The sequence below is a fragment of the Pieris napi genome, chromosome 6 (assembly GCF_905475465.1).
Source record: "Pieris napi chromosome 6, ilPieNapi1.2, whole genome shotgun sequence".
In the NCBI taxonomy this organism is placed as follows: domain Eukaryota; kingdom Metazoa; phylum Arthropoda; class Insecta; order Lepidoptera; family Pieridae; genus Pieris; species Pieris napi.
The window spans coordinates 2447863-2471286 of record NC_062239.1 but is presented as its reverse complement, the minus strand read 5'-3'; the positions used below and the strand labels follow the sequence as shown (position 1 = coordinate 2471286).

Sequence of the window (23424 nt, the reverse complement as noted above, 5' to 3'; positions counted from 1 at the left end):
TTGCCTCCTTATATGTAAATTCTATCAGTAATAGCATTTACCTTGTTACATAATGTAATTCACACAAGTACATATCCTTGATCCTCTAATAATCATTAATTCCATATTCTATAACTGAGTCGCAAAGGCATTAACCACTACAGTTAATATTCATCAATTTGTCGAGCAATTACTGGGTCTAAGCCGTGATTATAGTTACTGCATGTACATTAATATATTGCGAACTAGTGCAACGCTCGACTACAATTAATTTAAATGTAATAGCCTCAATTATTGGCCAGCTAACCGCCTGTATTCGCCATCCACGCGAACACACTCGTGATAGTATGTAGAGGTAATATTAACCACATACAAGTTGGCACTAACTTTTAAACATTTCTTTACTGTTCTAAGCCAATAAACTAATACTCAAACTCAAAATAACATTATTCATAATCACAAGTACAGTTATGAACGTCAACAGCATTGTTAAATTGATTCTAAATTTACATTAACTACCAGTTCGCAAGTCAAAGGCGTAGAGCGGGGAAGAAGAACTGGCAAGAAACTCTCCGCCGCTCGTTTTAATAGCCAAGTTTTGAATCATCCAAATTGTTTGAACTGGAGCAAATGAATCCCAAAGATTAGGATCATTATATTCGTCAAATTTATAAAAAAACTTTAGTACATATATAACGATACAGTTGTTAGTTAATAACAATATCCATGAAACAGGTAAACAGCATACGCTGTTAGAACTGTTTGACATTTAAATAGCAGCATTTAAAGAGCGAATTATTTAACTTCGAGTTGGTCCGCGTCAACCTACACTCAAGTCACCCGCAAAATTACGTTACTAATTGACTAAAACACGCGACTGTAACACCAGTAAGGAATAATTAATTGGGCGCGGGTGAGGGGTGAGGGGGGCCATCTGCGCGGTAACTCTTACATCAGTACACCGATAATGGCACAAATTAGCCAGGGAAGTGGCAACCGGAGGAGCGTGGGGTGGAAGGGAGGAGGGGGGCGCTAAGCCGGAACATCCCGGAGCGCAGATTACCGCTTGCTTTTGTAATTAACCAGAGCGACGGGCGGCTTCCAAACCCATTTCTGTGTTACATTTTCATTTGTGGCGCTCTCCCGATGCGCGGATTAACCGCTCGGCGATTGAACCCTGCTCTATGAATATCTGATTTGATCGATATCATATCGAAAAGGTCGTGTTTGCTTGAACAAAGTATTCGTGTGAACAACTCCAGCGGCTGGGCAAACAAATGTAAGCAATTCAAAGAAGTGACTTATTTACACTCGAAGCAATATCGGACGAGGTATAGCCTTCATCTATCCGAAAATATGCAAACAGTGAGTTCGAAATGCCTTTCGGAAGTGGTAAATATTGAAACAGAAGTGGGATTGGAGACGTCTGCCGCACGGAGGGCGGAGGGGCTAATAGTCCCCAGAGACGGCGCGAGCAAACACGTCGAGCACGCAAACATACGACACCTCTTAAAATATTCATCTTATTGAGAGAGCTGTTATGATTCCCACTTTCCACTTCTATTTGCTATCCTCACTTTTAATTTATTCTATCGTATTTAACATTACTTCAGTATGGATTTCTTTATTTACAAGATCGTAAAACGGTTTTTTAATAGTACCTAACTATATTTTGACATGATACTAATAAATCTTAATTAAATGTAATAAAATATTTCGTATTATAAAGAACTAAGACTAAGACTTACCGTTTCCTTTATCGTCTGGTCGGTGTAAATCTGGTGGTTTTGCTAACACTGAGAGGGGATGATGTGGAGGTACCCCTAGGCCGAGTAGCCCCGCAGGGGGCAAAGCACCTTGCCCTAGGAGTGGCAAAGGCGGAGCTCCATGAGCTGGAAGATGGGCAGCATGCATTTGTTGTAGTAATCTTGGCAGATCAGGTCGTTGTTGCTAAAACAACAAAACATTATTAATTATAGGCCAACGGTATTTATTCCCCTACAATAAATAGTTTTTCGGTCAAAAAACAGTGTTTCAATAATAATGCGGTATGAAACACTTTTAATACCATAAAATATAAGAACAAAACAAGTTCAATTTGTGTTATAGTGTCGACGATAAAGTGAATTGGTGTGCCACCGCAGTGTCGTGCATTTTTAAAATTGAACTGGGCCAAATTAAAAACTCCTCCACGGACCCCTGGGGACGCTGCGATATTTTAAAATTTAAATGAGAGCTTCGCCGGCGGCGACGACTCGGTTAAAATTGATTACTCTTTCTCTATTATTCCCCTTTTTCCACTTTCCTCGTTTTCCAGCGTTTCCCGTTCCTATCTAGTCTCGTTTAACTTTATTATTGTATACTGTGGCTAGTTTGTTTCAATACGCGTGATCGCCTACTCTAGTTATCACTGTAGATATTTAAAATTCGAATGTTCGTGATTTTCAAAAATCGAATATCAATCGTTTGATGAAGATGGTAAACTTCAGCCGAGATTTGTTTAATAATCGTAAATAGATAAGTACGAGTGTTTATAACCATTTATCTTCCACCAGCTTGTTTAAACTTTAACATTAAGAGCAAACATGAATGTAAATAAAGATAATGTTAAGTACACTTTAATAAATAATGACAGGTATCATTGCAAGTTTGCAGTAGGTAGGTCGTATAAAACTGGGTGCGAAACCAAGGGATTCTAAACAAAGGCGAGGCGCGTTGAAACGGCTGCCGTGACACGACCCCGAGCTATTGAGATTCACACCTCACCCCCGTCTCCCCGAGCCCCCACACCACCCCGCTTGTTATTATGAATGACAATATCGCACCGCTACCGTACCGCAATATTTTTTCCAGAGTGTATTTACTTAAGAAGTGATTAAATACCAGCGTCGCTCCCCCGAGATCTCTCGTTTCCCCTAACGACTTTTCCAACGATACTTATCTGCCAGACTTTGGTGTTTATATTATCAGCTAAATTAAAGTTTGCTGAAGTTTGGGTTATGCCAGCTTGTGGAGATTACAGATTATTTTATAAAGGAAAATTAATTTGAGTCCCCAAAAAATGGGGAACTTTTATTAGATTGAAGACGAAAGAAATTCCTTATAAACTTTGTACCGTATTACTCGTGTAATATAAACGTTATGTATATGAGAAACATGTCGGAAGCAAGCTATGAATACACGAGTGAGTATTCGAAACTGGAAAACTTTTGTCACGAGGAAAATTCTTTTTCGGGGTTTTTACGGCACATTTACCTTCGTGTACACGCCACGGATTACTTTATAAATGGATAGTGGGCGGAATTGGGATTTTTGTATTCCACTCGGCTGGTTTTACGAAATACAAGTACATTCAAGGAGCAAATAACTACCAATGGTTGTACAATTTAAATCGCTAAATGGAGCTATAATGAATACGTAGGCCTAATGAAGCAACGAGACGGTTTAAGATAAATTATATCTTAATTCTCTTTGTAATTACAGCGTCGAAGTCACAAATAAGTGGGCGCATAATCTTAACATTAACCTACAATTAGCTGTAACAGTTTAATGAGTGCAATCAAGAGGAAACTTTCCACGCTAGCCTCACTTAGTTATTAATTAAGAGTTGTTAAGTGCTCGTTTTAAATCGAATGTAAATTCTAAACATATTTTGAAATATGTTAGCGTTAACATAACTTACATGTTGTTATTGATATTGTTAATGGTTTGTTTGTTCATCGTGGGATTGTGTTCACAGATTTGTTATTATTTATATTCTGTTCTATTTAGCGTGTATTATAATAATTCAGTGTTAATAGTATTTTACCACACCGACAAAACTCATTGTCACCAAAAGGAATGCATCTAGAACTTAGCGCATAAATTTTGCATTTGATTTGCCATTCATACTGAATTACAGAAATAATTGAATCCATAATACAATTTGATAAATAATGTATGAGCCAGTGGAGTGTAATATCGAAGTTGACGAATTTATAGGACGTGGCTTGTCCTCGGAGGTTTCGTTTCGGTGTAAGCTACAAATAGGGTAGGATCGAGACGGGGTGGGTGGAGGGTGATCACGCACCATTAGTCGGAGCCCCGGGGCTCCGCACGCGACGCCGACACTTGTTATAACATCAGCTTTCAACATAATTGCTTCTAGCCGTACCGTATGTTAATATCGACAAACATTGGAGAAAGCATTTCAATATACGTTAATGTAGTCGTGATGATGTTATCACGACTGTTCCGAAACATATAACAGATATAAAAGCCTTACCGTAAACCTGATTACATAATTGAAGGCGACGGAACGTAACTGAAAAACAGTTGAAGCGCAGTTAATGCGAGCCGGGATCGGGATGTTGAATTCAAAGAGGCAAGAAACGTCGAAGGCTCGCTATGCAATATTTATCGCCGCCCGCGAACGTGCCTCGGAAAAAATGACAAATTCATGTCTCCACCCTCCGTGCTCTGTGTCCCGATTTATTCCCGTAATTTTTATCAGAGGGTGCGAGACCCGACGTAAACTAGATAGAAATGTTTTCACGAGTCGCTTGTTTATAAAGCCATCGACGGGGAAATAGATACGCTCTATTTGCACGGCCGCCTGTTTATTCATATCTTTCGAGATAATGTTGCATACCTAACGTGTCAATTGCAAATAAAGAATTGATTAGTTTTGTTTGTATAGTGTTTTTCGTTTGTTTATACTCATTACGATAGGAAGACTTTGAAACATGTTCTAATTTAAAACAAAAAATGATTACATTATCTCTTCACTGAGACATGAAACATTACGATCTTTCCTAACTTAAGACTAATAAGTAATAGCTAGGTAGCTGGCGAGCATTTAAAAATACGATAGACACGAGCAAATTATATGAGTAAACCTGTTTTTTTTAACATTTTCAAGAGGGTTTCTATTCACAACGCAGTGCTACCATGGCGGACATATTCCTTGTACGACGACGTATGCAGAAAAGCTATTGTAATTTACGAGTGAAGATTATTTAAAGAAATTAATATAAAATAAGAAATTTAATAAAACATAAGATTTTGAAGAGTGATTTAAATGGGTAGGCAAACAGTTCTCCAATTTGAGTATTCCCTCTTCACAAATCGGCGGGACGGAATGGTCGCAAATCAGAGGGGGTGTTTCGGAGCCCCTTTGATCCCTAGCTGACCCGAAAATAAAAAAGGTTCGTAAAAAAGGACCGACATACGGAAAGTGGCGCCGCTTTTTTATTTAAATTAGAGTGTTTTATAGGGGAGCGTTATTGGGTTCTGCCAGTTTCTCAAAGGGAATCGTTTTATTAAGCTTAATGTGTGTATTGTGAAAGCTTTCGAAATCTTGATGCATTATTTTAAGTTTCATTATATGTGAATGTTGTAGGTCAAAAGGTTTTATAACGGTTTTCTTTTTTCATTTAAACCACGTGAATATGTACAAATATATATATACAATCTAGTTTATACGATGTTTCGTAATAATAATAATTTATTTGCATAAATATCGTACAAAAATGTTATGGTGGTACAATCGAAAATTCGCATATTCTGCCACAATGCAAGTGTGCAAATTTGTCTTGATAGGATTTTTACATAGACGTTATGGGACATATCAATTATTAAATTCTTATTTTATTGTAATGATAAAATATCACATTATTAAAATATATTATAACGTTTTTAAATTAATATTATTTATAATGTTTCATTCAAATAATCGTTAATAGAATAATATTTTTTTACATAAGTTTAGTCGATTTTGAAAAACTCAAGTAGGAAGATGTTTTAATATTTTTAGTTGACGTATAAACGATATTATAAAAATTAATAAAACCTATTTTCAAAGAGCTGAACAGACCTTCTCAATGTTGAACACATGTGTTAATGCCTACAAAAGAAGTATTAATACTTTGTTACGTATATGGAAACAAAAGTTAAAACATCACCACAAGATGGCAGATATGCAAATTTATTGCCATTAAATTCTCGTATAAACCGCAGCCGTGGGGAGTGCAATAAGTAATTAAGGTGTATTATTAACAGGAGACAAGTTCTCGACATTAAATAATTCATGAGTTGACTCGCGGCCAAAAACAAATCACATTTGAGTGAATATTGATAAGGCATATTTTAATAATTATTGCGGAATTTTATAAACTATCTACCCTCATTTAAATAAATTTAAAACAATTAGAAACTAATTACACGAGTGCACCAGGGCTGGTTGCGATATTCCGCTGGATATTACAAAAAATAGGTTCAAATTAGACTTAAATTAATATAGTTTCATGACCTTTAAACTATAAATTTATTAAGGCATTTCAGAATGCCTTTTCAAATATACGTTAAAGCATCTATAACTTAGACTTTCAATATGTATATTATATATAAATAAATAAAATGAGTGATTTAATTCTAACCTAATTTACAAATATTTAACATAAATGTCCAATAACAACTCTCTATTAAGGGAAAGCCACTGTTTTTCTGTTCTATTTTTTCTACACCGTTCGAGCGAATGTTAAATGAGCACATAGACAGAAAGTCCATTGGTTCACAACCGGGGATCGAACGTACGACCTCAAGGATGAGAGTAGCACGCCACTAGGCCAATAATGCTCTCTCTCATATTACATTCATTTAAATGAGATATTTATATCTGCTACATTATATTAAGAGCGTCACAATGTGAGTATACTAATCGAGTTGGCTGCACTCCAAGTTTGAGATTCATAAGTGTCTATCGTCCATACACTGATGAGCGACGGAGTTTCACCACTTTATTTTCGTGCTCATTATGTTGAAAACGATTTATTTTGATCACAGCTTTTACTTTTTGCTTATAATAAGCTCCGCTAATGACTTGACCTAACGAAATACCAAAGTGGCTGTGTAATAGATGTATTTTGTAGGCTTAGGAGTATGATAGACTGTTGAAGTAGTTAAGTGGGGTACCCACGATCTCTCAGAGGTGAGAGTCGCACGCTGAAGCCACTAGACCAACACCTTCTGTGCACGAATAGATTTTTTTAATGGCCACTTTGCTTGTAAACTAAAAAGCTTAAAAGGAAACCTAGTCTAACTATAAACACGACGATAAAGGACAGAACTAGGTAGTAAACCGGGAAGATAGAATGTAGCTTATCTATTATATATGTTGTATTTATTAAATATATATTTAAAAAGATAAAACATTTCCATTACTATTCAGTCAGTTAAGAGTTTTTAATACTAGCTCTCGATATTCTCTGAAAAATTAAAGAATTTTAAATCGTTTCTATATTAATAACATCATAAAAATAATCGGTGAATGTTATCGATTTATGAAGACCTCACGACTGCAAAAATTGTTAATTGAATATAATCAAATTTGCCACGATATTGGTGTGAATTGTTTATATTAACGTGTTACTATAAATCATTAATAGCCAGTCTAAAATGTACATGTTTAACATGTTCACGTGAGCTTAAACTCACTAATTAGAGCAGTGACGTGACAAATTACGGACCAACGCGATATAAAGAGAAAGAAAACACGACTGACCAAAAAGTATGCATACTAAAGTATTTTTCAACTATATTTATAAACTGTTTGCTTATTTATGACCATTTAATATTAATGAATAGGTAAAGCCTACACATGGCATTATTATTTGATTAAGTATATTTAGTTTGATCAGACATTTTTTGCCGCGCACTTTATATGGAACCAGCTGCCCACTGAAGTATTTCCGAACCAATTACTGATGCAACAACAAATTATTGACCTTAGAATTCAATGCAAATCGCGAGACATTAATTTCCTAATAAAAATAGTCAAAGAAATTTTTAACCGAAATTAAATAAACATAATCTAGACATTTTATCAATTCACTAAATTTGGATCGCGGCCAAATGGAGTTGTGCGGCTTAGATCGTTTAATTAACGATCGAGCTTTCGACCTGTTGAAAAGCCTTAAACTTACACGAACATGTTTCGACACAAATTCCACATGTTTCACACAATTAAATCTAATAGTTTCTATTGAGACGATTAGTTAACGTTAACGTGTTATATTTCGTTAATTTTAGATGCTATTCAAAATACATATTTTAGTAAAAATCGGGTTTAGTATGGGAAGTATTAAATAATTATCCTCCAACTTTGATTTTGTTCCCTTAGGAGTAGAGTCTCTTGAGCCGTGGGGTTAAAGTGCACAGGCGCTAATTAAAGATATAAATTGGCACCTGGTATATAGTACCTACCGGTGACCCCAGAGCTGCTGCTTTCCTTGCTCAACGAAACGTTTTAAATTTATATTTTATTATTATTACTATGTAGGTTAAGAATGTTGTAAATAATGTGTATTAGTTGGCAAAATGTTTACAATAATTTTGATTATTTCGCAATAACTTCGATTTGTGTTTATTTTACGTAATATTTGGGTGTGAAATATATAACCAAATATAAAGATGGAAAATATTATTTACTAATACGCAATACGTATGAAGAGGATTTTCATTAAAAATCAAATTTTAAAAAACGGGACGATGCTAATGATAAGTACCTACTGTTGTAAAAAACTGTCAAGAGTGTATTTACCGGGCTTTAAAATTTTGGAAAGCACAGATCATCAAGCAAGCATATATTACACATATATTGTCTAAACACTAGAAAAATGTTGGTATTAACAACATTTTGGACAATTGCCACAGTTAGTGGGTGTAACTACATTTCGCTTTAACATTCGAATGCTGTACAAGACACGTGTTACAACTCCAATTGAAATATAGCCGTGGAATTAGTTTATGTTTCTAAATCAAATATCTATTAAAATTCCGTTATGCTTCTTGATATACCGTTGTTATTTTTTTATAAATGGTACGAGTGTTTTTTAAGGCTGGGAACGAATTCACGAGTGGTCCATGAAGAGAGGAATTGTCCATGGCAGTACTTAACATCTGTTTCGTCATTTGTTTTTCTAATAGGCCTTCTGTGCCTAACACACCGCCGACTGTTTGGTCTAAGGCATGTCCGGTTTCCTCGCGATGTTTCCTTCATCGTAAGAGTCAGTGTTAAATGCGCACATAGGCAGCGAGTCCATTCGTGCACAGCCAACAAGGCTTACCAGTTTTCTCATAAAAAACCATAGAAATCCACTAATATTTGCCGTCATTATACAGAAAAGGCAATTTCTAAAGCTATATAAAGAAAATACATCTTCGAAATTACATGTTTTATACTTCAAAAGCAATCTTCACTTACCCCAATAATTGCATTGAGTTCCGTCATTGTGACCTGCTTCGCCCTTTCTACAGCTGAGGCCACTTGCTGTTGGTGATCTTGTGAGAGAAACGGCAGTATTTGCGCAATTATTGCATTTAACCTCTTTGCTATTTCCGTCTGAAAGAAAAATACACGTCAAACAAGTCCACATAAAGTGCCACAATGTACATAAACACATTAAAGCTAATACAGAAATCTAATCGCTCCGTGAATGAATAATTAATGTGTATCGGACAAAGTCGTGACACTAAAACCCGGTTCATAAGAAGCGCATTAAAATTCAGCCTTTTCTATGAATGAAATTAACATTCAGTATGAACGGTGATCAATTATTAGACCGCTAACAGCTTAACATTATACAGTAGAACCTCTATAAGTCGAACATCAAGGGAGACGCCAAAAAATTCGAGTTATAGAGTTTTCAACTTATGGAGGATTTCGACTTAGGCGGATTTTGATTCGACATAAAGAGTTTGAGGTTTATTCTTATAAATTTTGAAAATTGAACACCTGACACAAAGCAAGCAAACACGTGTTTCCATGAGTCATAAATTTATTATGTATACTCCTAAAATGTTTTCTAAGAAACAATAGTGTACTCACATTGTCGGCAAGTTCTTAAAGTCGGTAACTTATTTTTGTTCGAACAATAGAGATAATAAATTCCAAATGATCAAGTTGTAAAGGTTGTAAAATAAAACGTTCCTATGTTCGAGATACAGAGGTCAAATTTAATTTTTCGAGTTATAGAGTGAAAATATGTACCAAAATGGCTTTGAGGGACTCGGTGATTATTTCGATTAACAGAGGGTCAAGATTTCAAGTAATGGAGGTTTTGGTGTATTAAGGGAAGGGAACAAAACATTTTTTCGAGATTTGGAGGTTTTTGACTTATCGAGGTTCGACTTAACGAGGTTCTACTGTACATACAAATAGTTAATGTTTTCACATTCCAACGCGGTTTGAATTCAATTCTGACAATTATAATTTCAGTCGATAAGTCGAATGGAGAGCAACAAATAAAATTAACATGATAAACAATATGCAATGCGGTCAAATAAAATGATAAATCGCTGTGTTCCCGCTATTTATTGGCTTTGTTCGTATTTTACGTTTAAATGCGCATTAATTTTATTCACAGATTTGCAGTGAATCGAGAATGAATTAACATAATAAGCTTTTTGAATATCGGACATTTATATCGGTGACTTCATATTGGTTTCATAAAAGTTTTCACTGTTTGTTTTAAATGCTCGGTTCAATTGTTTTATCGGCGCTAAAATCACTCGACGCAATTATGCTGTTTTATTGACGTCTGATGTCACATTTATGTCGCATATTTGTAATGTTACGCAACGTGAGTGAAAACAAATAGATAAAAGCGAGATAGAAGTAAAAGTAGCGCAAGGTTAGTAATTTAAATCCATACATCTCCCTTTGTGCAGCTGTGAACGCGAATAAAAAGAGACCAACAAAAAGGCCGCAAATACGTACTTTCGCCAGTTCTCCACAAAAGATATAGTAAGGTTTGTCATTAAGGAGTTCATCCCCGCGCGAGAAATAAAAGAGGTACGTGGGCTTAGTGGTGGACGGGTGGAGTGGGGGTGTGAGGAAGGGGGGAGCACTAATGGCTCCGACACTCATCCGCTAATGCCGCGGGTGACTCCTCTTTTTGCGCGATTTTCACGTGGTTTACTCGGTCGAGCTTTTAATCTGGAGTTGCATCTTGCAGAGACACCCCATTTGTTCTCCTACCTATATCTGCACTTTGTTACATGACGTGAGCAGAGTTCTATCTCTAAACTTTTAATATCACGTGGCTGCATCGCTGCAAATGTATGTTTCATGTTTTAAAGTTAAATTCAAGAAATTACACCGTTTTATTCAGATAACGGGTATGTATGAGGTAGTATAGCATTAACGTTTTGCAATATTCAAAGTTTGTCGTAGCTAGCTCGGAAATCTCCATGAATATTTGAAACACAAACAGCGGAGATAGCAGGCGAGTCATTTGGGCACAATGTCAACTGCGGCATTGCGCGTGGAGTGGATGCATAAGGCGGGGCGTGACCCAAATGCGGGTCGCTCGGGCCCCGCTCGTCACCCGCAACTTATTGTCTCAGAGTGCTTCATACACTACATTGTAACAGGTATGCGGATTTCACACGTAAGACTTATTACGCAAGAAACTGGAGTGACTTAATTACCCTTTAATCGAACCATATTAAATCCCCTCAAATAAGATGGTTGAGTAAACAGATGGCTCACACGTCATGGCTGTGAACAGGTGCCGCTTCCGGAAACTGGCCTGCCAGGTTTTCGTTCAGTTTGTAATTTAATACAAATAAAGAGCGGACCGTATCTCCCTCCTGGTTTCTTCTATGTGTGCCACAGTCATTTTGTATGATGATTTGATATTTTAAAAGAGTACCGAGAGTTTTTTACCCCGGCTTTTTCTCTCGGCCTAAACCCTTTGTCTTCTTTACCGATAAGTAGGGATGTACCGATACAAATTTAATGACGTGCAATAAGTGATACCTGTATCTTATATCCCATATTAAAAATAAAAATAAAAAAATTATTTCGCTGTATCATAATACAGTTAATTCATAAATTAACGAAACCGATAAAACTCTAATACAATAAGACAGCAATAAAACGTTGAACGTGAGAGAGATAGATTTAAGTAGGTGGCCGGTAATAACTTGCCTCCCCGAGCACTCTGCCCGATAAACTTTTACCACGATTGTGTTCGCGAAATAAAGCAAACTGACAGGGCGCGGGTGCGGTTTCGACCTTCATTAATGGTTGCTAGCGCTTTTATGAATTATTTATGCACGCCGCGTTCAGCTTATCTTGCCCGCAACTCGCTAAGTTTCCACTTTATTAAACAAAACAGCCGATCGACGCTCTATTGTGTTGTCGTCGTAGTGGCGCGCCAATAAATAATTCCCTCGGCGAAATGGCAGTCGATAAATGGGCTATTACAGAGGCCAACATTAACATCGATTCGTATCGCATTCGCAAGCAATAAATGTTTAAACATATCCCGCCGCGGAACATTAGCGGCCTGTGCACTTTCCCACTCTTCGATAAATTATTGTTCGCACGTGTACCGTTCGTTCGAAAATGTATTTATCAGCCGTGCGCTATTGAACCTTTCCCCGCAATCTTAACGATCTAGTAGAGAGCGCATCGTTAATTATCATTATAAACAAATGGGTATAATTACATTGGCAAGTAGATACAAGTGGAATGGAGTGGGCGAGTGCGGGAGACATCGTTATCTTGATATCGAGTTGAGAGTAGAACTTGTACGCGGCGCCGACGTCGCGTAATCAGATTGTAATTGCTATCAAGTTGCGCTTCGTCGAACACCGTCTGTCAATATAGATCTCTTTCCTGTTTAATAAATCAAGATTCGACATAGAACATTTATTAAACGAACCAGACAATTGCTATGAGATGTCTGGATTTTGTTTCTGAGAAACGCAGACGCGGTCATTTCGGGTTTCGTCCAATATTTGAATATCGAACAGTTGTAAAATTAAGATTAGTCAGTGAATTACGTTGTTAAATAAACACGCAATGTTGGTTTTAACAGCTTTCTTGGAGGTAATATGAGACGACTTTGATGCTAGGCGGAGTTTGTTGACTCGTATGTTTCTCGACAAACAAAAGCCGGCTTCCTAGCTACCCCTATTTGTTTAGGTCCGCGCCAAACGTTTGCAGCCCTTTATCCTGCCTCCCACTAAAGCGTGAAGCCTTTTTGACTCGGTACTTTTATAAGAGCACTTGCGAGCGCGTGTGAATTGTCCAACAGATTTCCATTACGATAAGTGTCGCCTAACCAGCCAGCTATTAGCGTAACAAAAAATAATAATTGCAAAGCTAACTAGCTTATTTATCGATCAAAAGATAAAAAAACACATGTTATGGAATTTTCATGGATTTTCATTACGTTCCACAATTCTTGTTCTTACAATCAAAGCCAGAAGGCCAGGCAAAATATGCATCTAATTTTCTCAGTAAGCGAAAGTTGACCTTGTGTAATTAATTGCTACTACATGTGGTGAAATTAACAGCTATAAAGTTCCTCGTTGAACAATGGTAAGGATCGTGTTACGTAAGTGTTCAAAACAAGTTTCTTAGTTCACATGACTTGCTCAATTTACTAATAGCTTAAAACAGTTGTTTCTTCGGATGAATCAATCAATACTTATTGTATCTAATGACTGTGCGTTTCTCTTTACGGTACGCGTCGTAACAATACAAGTATATTTACTGGCATTTATACATTCTACGATTAAGACATAATCTGTAGACATTACAGAATCAAAATGGCGGGCATTATGGGCGGTATAACGTCATCTATTGCGCGAGTGTCAAATTAATAGTTGCATATGAAATTCTATATAATTTATAAATACTAAACATTATATATTTTTTTGTTTTATTATTTCATCTATTGAATCAGTTTATATACATTTTCTATTGAGTAGTTTTTCACTCGGTAACTTCATTTCATTGTTTTGCAGTGCGTAATCTACAGATTTTTCTATTATATTTTTCCACACACACACACATAGCTATTTTATTTGTATATATGTACCATGTGTTAAATAAGTAATAAAAATTATTTATCAAAGCCTACTCATAATACCTACTTAGAAAATAACTTTTTTGTGATAAAAAACGAATTACATTAGATAAGATAGTCCGAAAAAGGGAACATCAATTAAATTATAAGTATTTTTGACAATGATAAAGGAAATTAAATTTTTAGATTAAATCATTAAATTTTATTGATTATCTACCGTATTACGTAATAGTTTTGATAAAAACTTATTTTATTAATTAGAGTCCGGCATACCTTAAATAAGCATTTAAGCAGCTAAACTTAGTCAAACTGTTTATTAAATGTTCCCTGAAACGTAACAAAAAATAAGAATAAAAAAACCCGCAGTGTTTCTTTAGAAAATACATACCTTCAATTTAATGAAGAAACAAGCCGAGAGCTAACAACAAGAGCAAATAATATAAACAGATATAGCCCAAGAGCTAGGCACGTCGAAACAGGGTGTTTATTTACGGAGCCGTTCGCTGTTTACAAGCTAGTTATATAACCCCGTCTGTCACCACTATAAGATGATTATATTTTATATAAACAAAAACCATTGCAACATAGTAGTACAAAGATCCTTTATATTTCAATAGCTGAAGTGCTGTTACATGATTTACGAACCACTCTTACATGATTTACGATCCACTCTTAGTTCTTACTAAGTATCGTTTCCTTGTAGAGCGTGAGAACAATGTGTCAGCACAACGGTCACGTAGGCCTTTAAGAATAGGATATAAATATAATAGAATACTTGTAATATTTAGTATTAAACGGACCTCAAATCGGACCGGTTGTATTCATTTTAACTTTAAGTTTTTAAAAACCCTTTTTTCGCGGACCCACTACTTGACTGGCGCTGAGGACAGGATAGTCGCTCTAGCTGCACGTATTTCTCAATTATCGGTTCGAGCATCAAATTCTGCTTACCTAAAAAGGGGAAACTACGTCGCGATTGCTAAAAACGGCTATTCAAAAGAACAAATAAATTTGTCAAGAACGAAAATCCAAAAGCGTTAAGGGTGTTTTGTGCGAGTGTTGAGGCAGCGATGTACTGGTAAGTCACCTTTTCACCTTTCAAATCCAGCCCTCTCCACTTTTCTTTTGTTATTTTGAGATCGACATCTCTCATCTTAACGATAGTTTTAAGACTTTGTTAGAGTTAAATTGATATAAACGTAAATTGTAATAAGTAAATTAAAGAAACATAGAAGCAAGTAGGTTAGTGCATGAAATTCTGCAACCCCTAAAGTAAGTGTACCTAATTATAAGTTTAGATTCACATCAAATTCTGTGAACCATAATTATTGGGTAATTGTGTAATTGTTTAAAAAAAAAAATGACGGAAATTAAGATACTGCCACGTGAATTCTCATGTGTTATCCCGCTCTTTAATGGAGACGGAAAATTACTTAACACCTTTATCGACAAATGTGAATATGTTATTACCGTTTACAATAGCGTTAACAACCCGGAGCAGGAATTATACCTGTATCATTTATTAACTAGCAAGTTAGTAGGCAAGGCTGCAGTGTTAGTTAGTGAGAGACGGGACATTAAAACATGGCTAGAATTAAAATCATTATTGATTCAACATTTTGGCGATCCTCGCTCGGAGGAATGCATTGCTATTGAATTGGAAACTATGAGATTACAAAACAATGAAGACTACATCGATTTCTGTAATCGAATTCAACATGTTAAAAGTTCGTTAATTGCGAAAGTAAACTTACTTACAGACCAACATTTAAAAGCGAGTAAAATCACAATCTACTCAAACCTTGCGAAGAATGTATTCTTATACAATCTTCCCGAGGACTTAATTAGAATCGTACGATTAAAAGGATGTGATAGCCTTGAAGCTGCCCTCTCCATCGTATTAGAAGAGGTCAACTTCAAATACCAGTACCAAGCCCATAGCACTATGTTAAGGTCTAATATACAAAAACCATCCATATTGATGTCATCCCCAGAGAAATTAAATAACCAACATCTACGAAATAATTCATTTGTGAATCCATCCCAATTTAAACCGCAGATGCAACAAGCCCCACAAAGTAATTTTAAGTTTGGCATTCCCCAAAATACAGCATTAAAATCTAACTTTCAGCCCACTGGTTATAGACCACCATTTCAACCCTCAGGATACAAGCCAAATTTTCAACCTATAGGATATAAACCCAACTTTCAGCCCACAGGTTGGCATAGGCCACAATTTCAACCGACTGGATATAGGCCTAATTTCCAACAGAATCAATTCAAATTTGGAATCCCCAACCAAAACTTTCAGCGATTTCAAAATCCACCAAATCAATTTAAATTTGGCATTCAACCAACACAACAACCATATAGACTAAATAGTGCGTTAAAAACTGATGTTTCCATGAGGACAGCTCCTCCTCAAAGACCCACTAATATGAATCAACTATTTTATAATCAACTGCAGGACGATTATGTAAACTTCCCCGAATCAGAATACTACCCTGAAAACTACGACCATACCGTGTACCCTGAATATTACCCCGAGGTCGAATATGTACCCACAGAGGAAATCCCTGATACTTCACAGGAAACTGAAACCGAAAATTTTCAGACAGAAGCCTCGTCCATAAACCCGACATAGTTCAAATTAATACGGAAATGGTAAATAAATTACCACATATTTATATCCCCGAAATTGACGCAAAATTTATGATAGATACTGGCTCTACTAGATCATTTATGAGCCCTGATATGGCAAACTTTTATTTTTATGATTTTAAGTACGAAGAACCGTTCGAGGTGATAAGCACTCACTCACGAAGTAAACATAATGAAGTCATACACATTCCCTTACTGAAAACGTTTCAGAGTCCGCTGAAACATAAATTTTATTTATATTCTATAGATAAAAATTATGACGGCTTAATTGGTTCCGACTTACTGACAGAATTACAGGCAAGTGTAGACATGAAAAATCAATTGTTAATAACACCTAACACAGTAATACCTATTATTTATAGCCCCTCTCGTCAAATCGTACTTGAACCACGTTCAGAAACCCGTGTTAAAATTCCAACTAATTTACAAAACGGTGAAGCCCTAATTGAATATACAGAATTCGGTGACGGCATCCGCATGCCTTCAGCTCTTGTGAAAGTCATAGATCATCAAGCTTCCACAGTTATTCAAAATCTAACTGACCAAACTGTCACAATTACATTTCAAAAACCATTTAATGTCCAGCCCTTTCAACAAAACGATATCATGTGTTACTCCAACACAGTTACAGACGACATTCAGGTTGACGAAATCCTAAAAGAAAATCTAAATAAAGTCCGCCTTGATCATATGAATGATGAAGAGCGAAAAGCCATATCACATTTATGTTACGAGTTTCGAGACATATTTTATACTGAAAAATTACCGTTGTCATTTACAAACCAAGTTAAACACGAGATACGTACGACAAATGAAGATCCGATATATGTAAAACCCTATAGATTACCCCCGATTTTAAACGACGAAATTAATCGACAAGTAGAAAAATTACTGCAGGATAACATAATACAGGAATCACACTCTCCCTGGAGTGCACCAGTTCACCTGGTTCCCAAGAAACTAGATGCCTCTGGTGAGAGAAAGTATCGCATGGTAATCGACTATCGCCGCCTAAACGAGATCACTATCGATGACAAATTCCCCCTGCCAAACATAACAGATTTATTAGACAAACTAGGAAAAGCTATATATTTCAGTACAATTGATTTAGCTTCAGGTTACCATCAAATAGAAGTTTTAGAAAGAGACAGAAAGAAAACCGCGTTCAGTACACAGAACGGCCATTACGAATTTACGCGTATGCCGTTTGGTTTAAAAACTGCGCCTGCAACTTTTCAGCGAGCAATGAACAACGTTCTCAGAGGTCTCCACAACATTCATTGTATGGTGTATCTTGATGACGTCATCATATTTTCAGCCAGCTTACAGGAACACATACATAAATTAAGAACAGTTTTTCAGCGACTTAGAGACTCAAACTTAAAAGTACAATTAGACAAAACCGAATTTTTATGTAAGGAAGTTCTCTACCTTGGCCACAAGATTACAGAAAATGGCTTGCAACCAAATGATGATAAAATTCAAGCAGTCCTGAAATATCCTTTACCAAAAACCACAACTGAAATCAAGAGTTTTCTTGGCCTTATCGGTTATTATCGCCGATTCATAAAAGACTTCGCTAAAATCACAAAGCCGCTGACAAATTGCTTAAAAAAACGTAATAAAATTGTAATAGATCAACAATATATTGACGCCTTTCAGAAGTGTAAGGAACTATTAACAAATGCACCTCTTCTACAATACCCAGATACAGAAAAAACCTTTATCCTAACGACCGATGCTTCACAAATAGCCTTAGGTGCTGTACTTTCTCAAGGCATAGTAGGCAACGACTTACCCGTTGCTTACGCGAGCAGAACCCTCACTGAAACTGAATCTAAATATAGCACGATTGAACGTGAGCTTCTAGCCATTGTGTGGGCTATCAAACATTTCCGCCCCTATCTTTATGGGAAGAAGTTCATTATTTACACAGATCACCGCCCTTTAGCGTGGCTGCATTCTCTTAAGGAACCCAGTAGTAAACTCACCCGTTGGCGGTTAAATCTCCTGGACTACGACTTCGAAGTAGTCTACAAAAAAGGGAAACAAAACTGTAATGCTGATGCTTTATCTCGTATTAAAATTAACGCATTATCCGATAAAGAATCCATGAAAGTAAACTGTGATAATAAGGAGATACAAAAACGATTGCGTCGCGATTCACAAGACTCAAGAACAATTTCAATTACTGACTCTGAACATACAATCACTATTTCAGACATAGATTCGCAAAAATCCAATGAATCTTTCGAAAAAGTTACAAACCCGATTCCATCTCTTTCGAGTAAATCTGAAACTATACATTCAGCACAAGACCTTGAGTCACACGGTATTCCTATTTTAAACGAAGCAATTGATTCGAAGCCTAACCAAATATTAGTTTTCCAATGGTATAAAAATAGCATTCAAGTTCGTGACGTGTCCCGTGAAAAACAAAGAATCTTAGAAGTTTTTCTACCCATAGATAATGAAAATTTAATCAAACAATTCCTGAAAGAATACATAAAACCCAAAAAGAAATATTTTATATATTTCGAAAATACGGAACATCGCAAACAATTCAGCAACATGGTAATTAGGCTTTTTAAAGGTGGATCAATTCAATTTTATGAGTGTACGGAAAGAATCGTTTTTATTGACGATGAAAATGAACAGAAAGCGGTTATTCTGAAATTTCATCTCGGAAAAACCTGTCACAGAGGTATTCAAGAAACTTTCACACACATCAGGCGACACTTCTTTTGGAATAACATGAAAGAAACTATATCAGCAGTAATTAATTCTTGTGAAGCCTGTAAACAAATGAAATATGACCGAAAGCCTTTGAAACCATATTTACAGTTAACTCAAACGCAAGATGCCCCATTCCAGGAATTATTTATAGATATATTTAGTATCGAAGGAAAAACATACCTCACCTTAGTTGACGCTTTTAGCAAACTAGGACAGGCGATTGAAATTCCTAGTAAAGGCACACCTGACGTTATCCGCGCACTAATAAAATACTTTTCATTTTACGGTATACCTAAGAAAATAAGCTGCGACCCTGGTACTGAATTCAACAACGATCTATTGAAAGAAATGATGTCACTCTATAAAATCCAAATACATATCGGCACGCCTAGGAACCCTAATTCAATGGGAATAGTTGAACGTTTTCATTCCACCTTAATCGAAATTTACAGACTGGCAAAATACGAACAACAATGTACCGACGCCGCATCTATTATGACCTACTCTATCATGGCATATAATAATGCGATTCATAGTGTAACAACTTTAACACCGTTTGAAGTAGTGTTTGGCCATGTAGATTCTGAAAACCCATTCAATATAGACTTCGAGAAACAATACTTGCAAAAATTAATTAAAGACCACGCCAAAAGAATAAAAGTTTTATACAAATACATATCTGATAAAATGTTAACGTTTAAGGAAAACTCTAGAGAAAAACGCGGTGGCGAATCCGACGTCCCGTTACCAGAAGGGAAAACCATTTTCACAAAATTAATAAACACTCGCAGAAGTAAGGACAAACCTTGTTTTGAAAAGGCCATAGTTACAGGAAAACCTGAAAGAAACACCATCCCTATTACAATTAAAGGTAAACACAAAAAGGTACCAATTAAAAACATAAAACGACCTTCTAAGGTGGTGCTTAGTGATCATGATGACACTCACGAGCCCCAGCTTGGGCCTTCAACTTCAAAAGGTTGAAAACAATTCAGGGATCCGTAAGACAGGGAACAGCCTTCATCCAACAGGATAACTGGCTTATTTTTAAGGTATTAGATTTGAATGGCCTACTAATGGAATTAGAATATAACAATAGGAAATTTAGTAATTTAGTAAGATAGTAAGTGATGATAAGTCTTAGTTTAAAGAATTTTTAGGAATTAGGGAACAAGTAGAGTATTTGCAAAGAATAACTACAAAAAAAAAATTAGGCAAATAATCCCTTCACACCGAGTACGAAGAGGAATATTGAACCCTCTAGGCTCTATTATTAAAATTATAACTGGAAACTTAGATCAGGAAGATGCTCAACGATATGAACAGTTAATAAATCAATTAGGTACTTAGTCAACAAAATTTCCACAAACAAGCGTTTAATAGTTGTTTCCAAAATGTTAGATGGACTCATTAATTCATCAGAAATATTACACAATAACTCAAAATTATGGACGAAAGACTAAAACGTGTAAAAACAAAAAATGTTAAAAGATATAAGTACTAAAGAAAATAATGCAGTATACTCTACATATGTTATAAGTTTATATAATCTTTTTGTAAGTAATTTTAGAACGCTTTATATAAAAAATAAGCGAATTAGAAATTGCTTTGGCTTTCACCAAAACCAATGTTTTACACATTTATTACAGATTTTAATTTATATATCACAGTCAGAAAATCTTATGTATCCACCCACTTGGGATAATTTAGTTAAATTAGAAGATACGATTAATGTTAAATCATACATGATAGACAGGAAAATAACTTTTGTATTAGAGGTAGCTTTAATAACCAATTCAACTTATAGTTATAATAAAATGTATCCCTTACCTATCTTTCATGACCCTAAAAACCTAACCTTAATAATCATTCCTAAATATCCCTATATCCTGGTGAAAGGTGTAACATACTTACCGCTTATACAGCCTTGCAAACAAGTCTCTGAGGAAAATTATCTCTGCACACAAGAAAACAGGGGCACCGTATCCTGAAACGACATGCATTGAGGAGCTGATGACCTTCAAGGAAAACCCATCCAACTGTGACCAGAATACAATAATTATAGAAGAGGTAAAGGTACAAAAATATCAACTAATAGATGAATATTATACAGCCGTAATCAAATCATTATTCAAAATAATTGCAAAAATGAGATAAGCCGAAACTCTATAAAGGGAACATAATATATCATTACTATAGATTAACCCCGCGATCTCAACATCAATAACATCCAATTACATCATCAGCGTTCATATACAGAAAATATGTCATCAGAACGTATCCCATCCATTAAGCTGCTGGAGTTACAGTCAACAGTGAACTCTAAGGAAAATCAGAATCCAGTAAACTTACAAGGAATGGAGCTCAGTGACCTGCAACACATGTCTTACATGCTGTAACAACTTAACAGAGATAGTGATAGTGAAATGGACAATTCAGTGAAAGTGAAAAGCATTAGTTTAGGCACTCTTTTATTGTATTTTGCTAATTGTTGTGTTTTTATAAAAAATAATATTATTAATATGTTGCAGTGGCGAAATAATCAGAATTTGCATGTGCAATCCCCTGATAATTTCGCTCTTAAGGAGGGAGGAGTTATATAACCCCGTCTGTCACCACTATAAGATGATTATATTTTATATAAACAAAAACCATTGCAACATAGTAGTACAAAGATCCTTTATATTTCAATAGCTGAAGTGCTGTTACATGATTTACGAACCACTCTTACATGATTTACGATCCACTCTTAGTTCTTACTAAGTATCGTTTCCTTGTAGAGCGTGAGAACAATGTGTCAGCACAACGGTCACGTAGGCCTTTAAGAATAGGATATAAATATAATAGAATACTTGTAATATTTAGTATTAAACGGACCTCAAATCGGACCGGTTGTATTCATTTTAACTTTAAGTTTTTAAAAACCCTTTTTTCGCGGACCCACTACTTGACTAGCTCGTTGCTGCAACGCAAACATAGCTCCGTCCATTGAAACACGATGTAACGAAGGTAAGCAATATATTTTAAACCAAACGTTTTAATACGGAGTTTTTAGTACGAAACCATGAGTTCCATTTTGAGTGGAACAAACATTATTTTTCTAGAACTGTCAGTAATTCGATTTAAATCTAACGTATTTCAGTAGGCACAGTGGATTTACGAAATTCGAATTTCGAATAAAAATTAAACAAGGGCAGGGGTGAAATATTAAATAGTATACATCATAACATTTGTACGGGATTGGAGGGTCCGAGTTTGCAAGTTTACTCGGCTTGTTTGCGCAAGCTGTTTGCCCTCCCGCTTATTGTGTGCCCAGGCCCAACTACCCTGGACAGGCACACTGTTTGCACAAGATAAATTATTCTCATCTCCGTTCAAAAATATTTTATGCCACTATAAGTTTTGATTACGCAACTGTTACCGTTTAAACCTTGTATGGCAATACTATGCTAATTTCTTTCATTGAAAGATCGATTATAAAATTTAATTTAACATTTTCATTATACATAGTTATTTTAGGAATTAATTACATACAAGCAATTGCTTTTTACTTTTTCTGCATAACTCAAAAATTGATAGTATAAAATCCTAATATGCTTTAACGGCCAATTAGTTTATGAATAAATTGTATCATTAATGTGAATAATTAGTAGCATTAATTATCACACCTATTCCAATTAATTAGTATTACTAAGTTGTTTTCGTCTATAATAGAGCTATTGAGGTATTTTATGTTAATTTCAAAAGGTCACCGTCAAAAACGTTCATAGTTTTGAGTTGTTGATTCAAATATGATAATTACATTTGCATACGATGATATCTTAGTTGAGAAATATTTTAATAAATATTAAGAAGTTGAATAATTTAAGTTTGTGAAGTTTACAAAAGATAATTAAATTTCTATAGTCGTTTTAGCCACCAGACTAAGGTTACGTTTATTTAGTAGAAAAACAAGTCCACTGTGCGTTTTGTTGTTCTAATAAGAGTAATCTGTATATATTTAATTTTTATCATTAAGTATTGCAATTGTTGAATATTGTATGGGTCTGCGGGTCTGTGGTTCGCGGACCGCAGGCCGCAAGCCGCAGCTCTGCGGTCTTTCCGTCCGTGGTCTGCCCGACCCTCGTCCTGCTAAACCCGACTTGTCTTTTACTACTGTTGTGTTATTAACTACGTAGGATATTAA

The 23424-nt window shown here is 35.7% G+C and overlaps 1 protein-coding gene across 2 annotated transcripts in view; it reads right to left on the bottom strand.

Moving 5' to 3' along the window:
- The window catches only part of LOC125050105 (protein groucho-like), a 65843-nt gene that overhangs the window by 24347 nt on the left and 18072 nt on the right, over positions 1-23424 (bottom strand). For both annotated transcript variants that reach the window (XM_047649712.1, XM_047649713.1), the window contains exons 5-6: positions 9221-9358; positions 1728-1929 (exon numbers count right to left, since the gene is read on the bottom strand). In XM_047649712.1, the coding sequence (XP_047505668.1) occupies positions 1728-1929; positions 9221-9358 (340 nt within the window). The remainder of the gene's footprint in view (positions 1-1727; positions 1930-9220; positions 9359-23424) is intronic.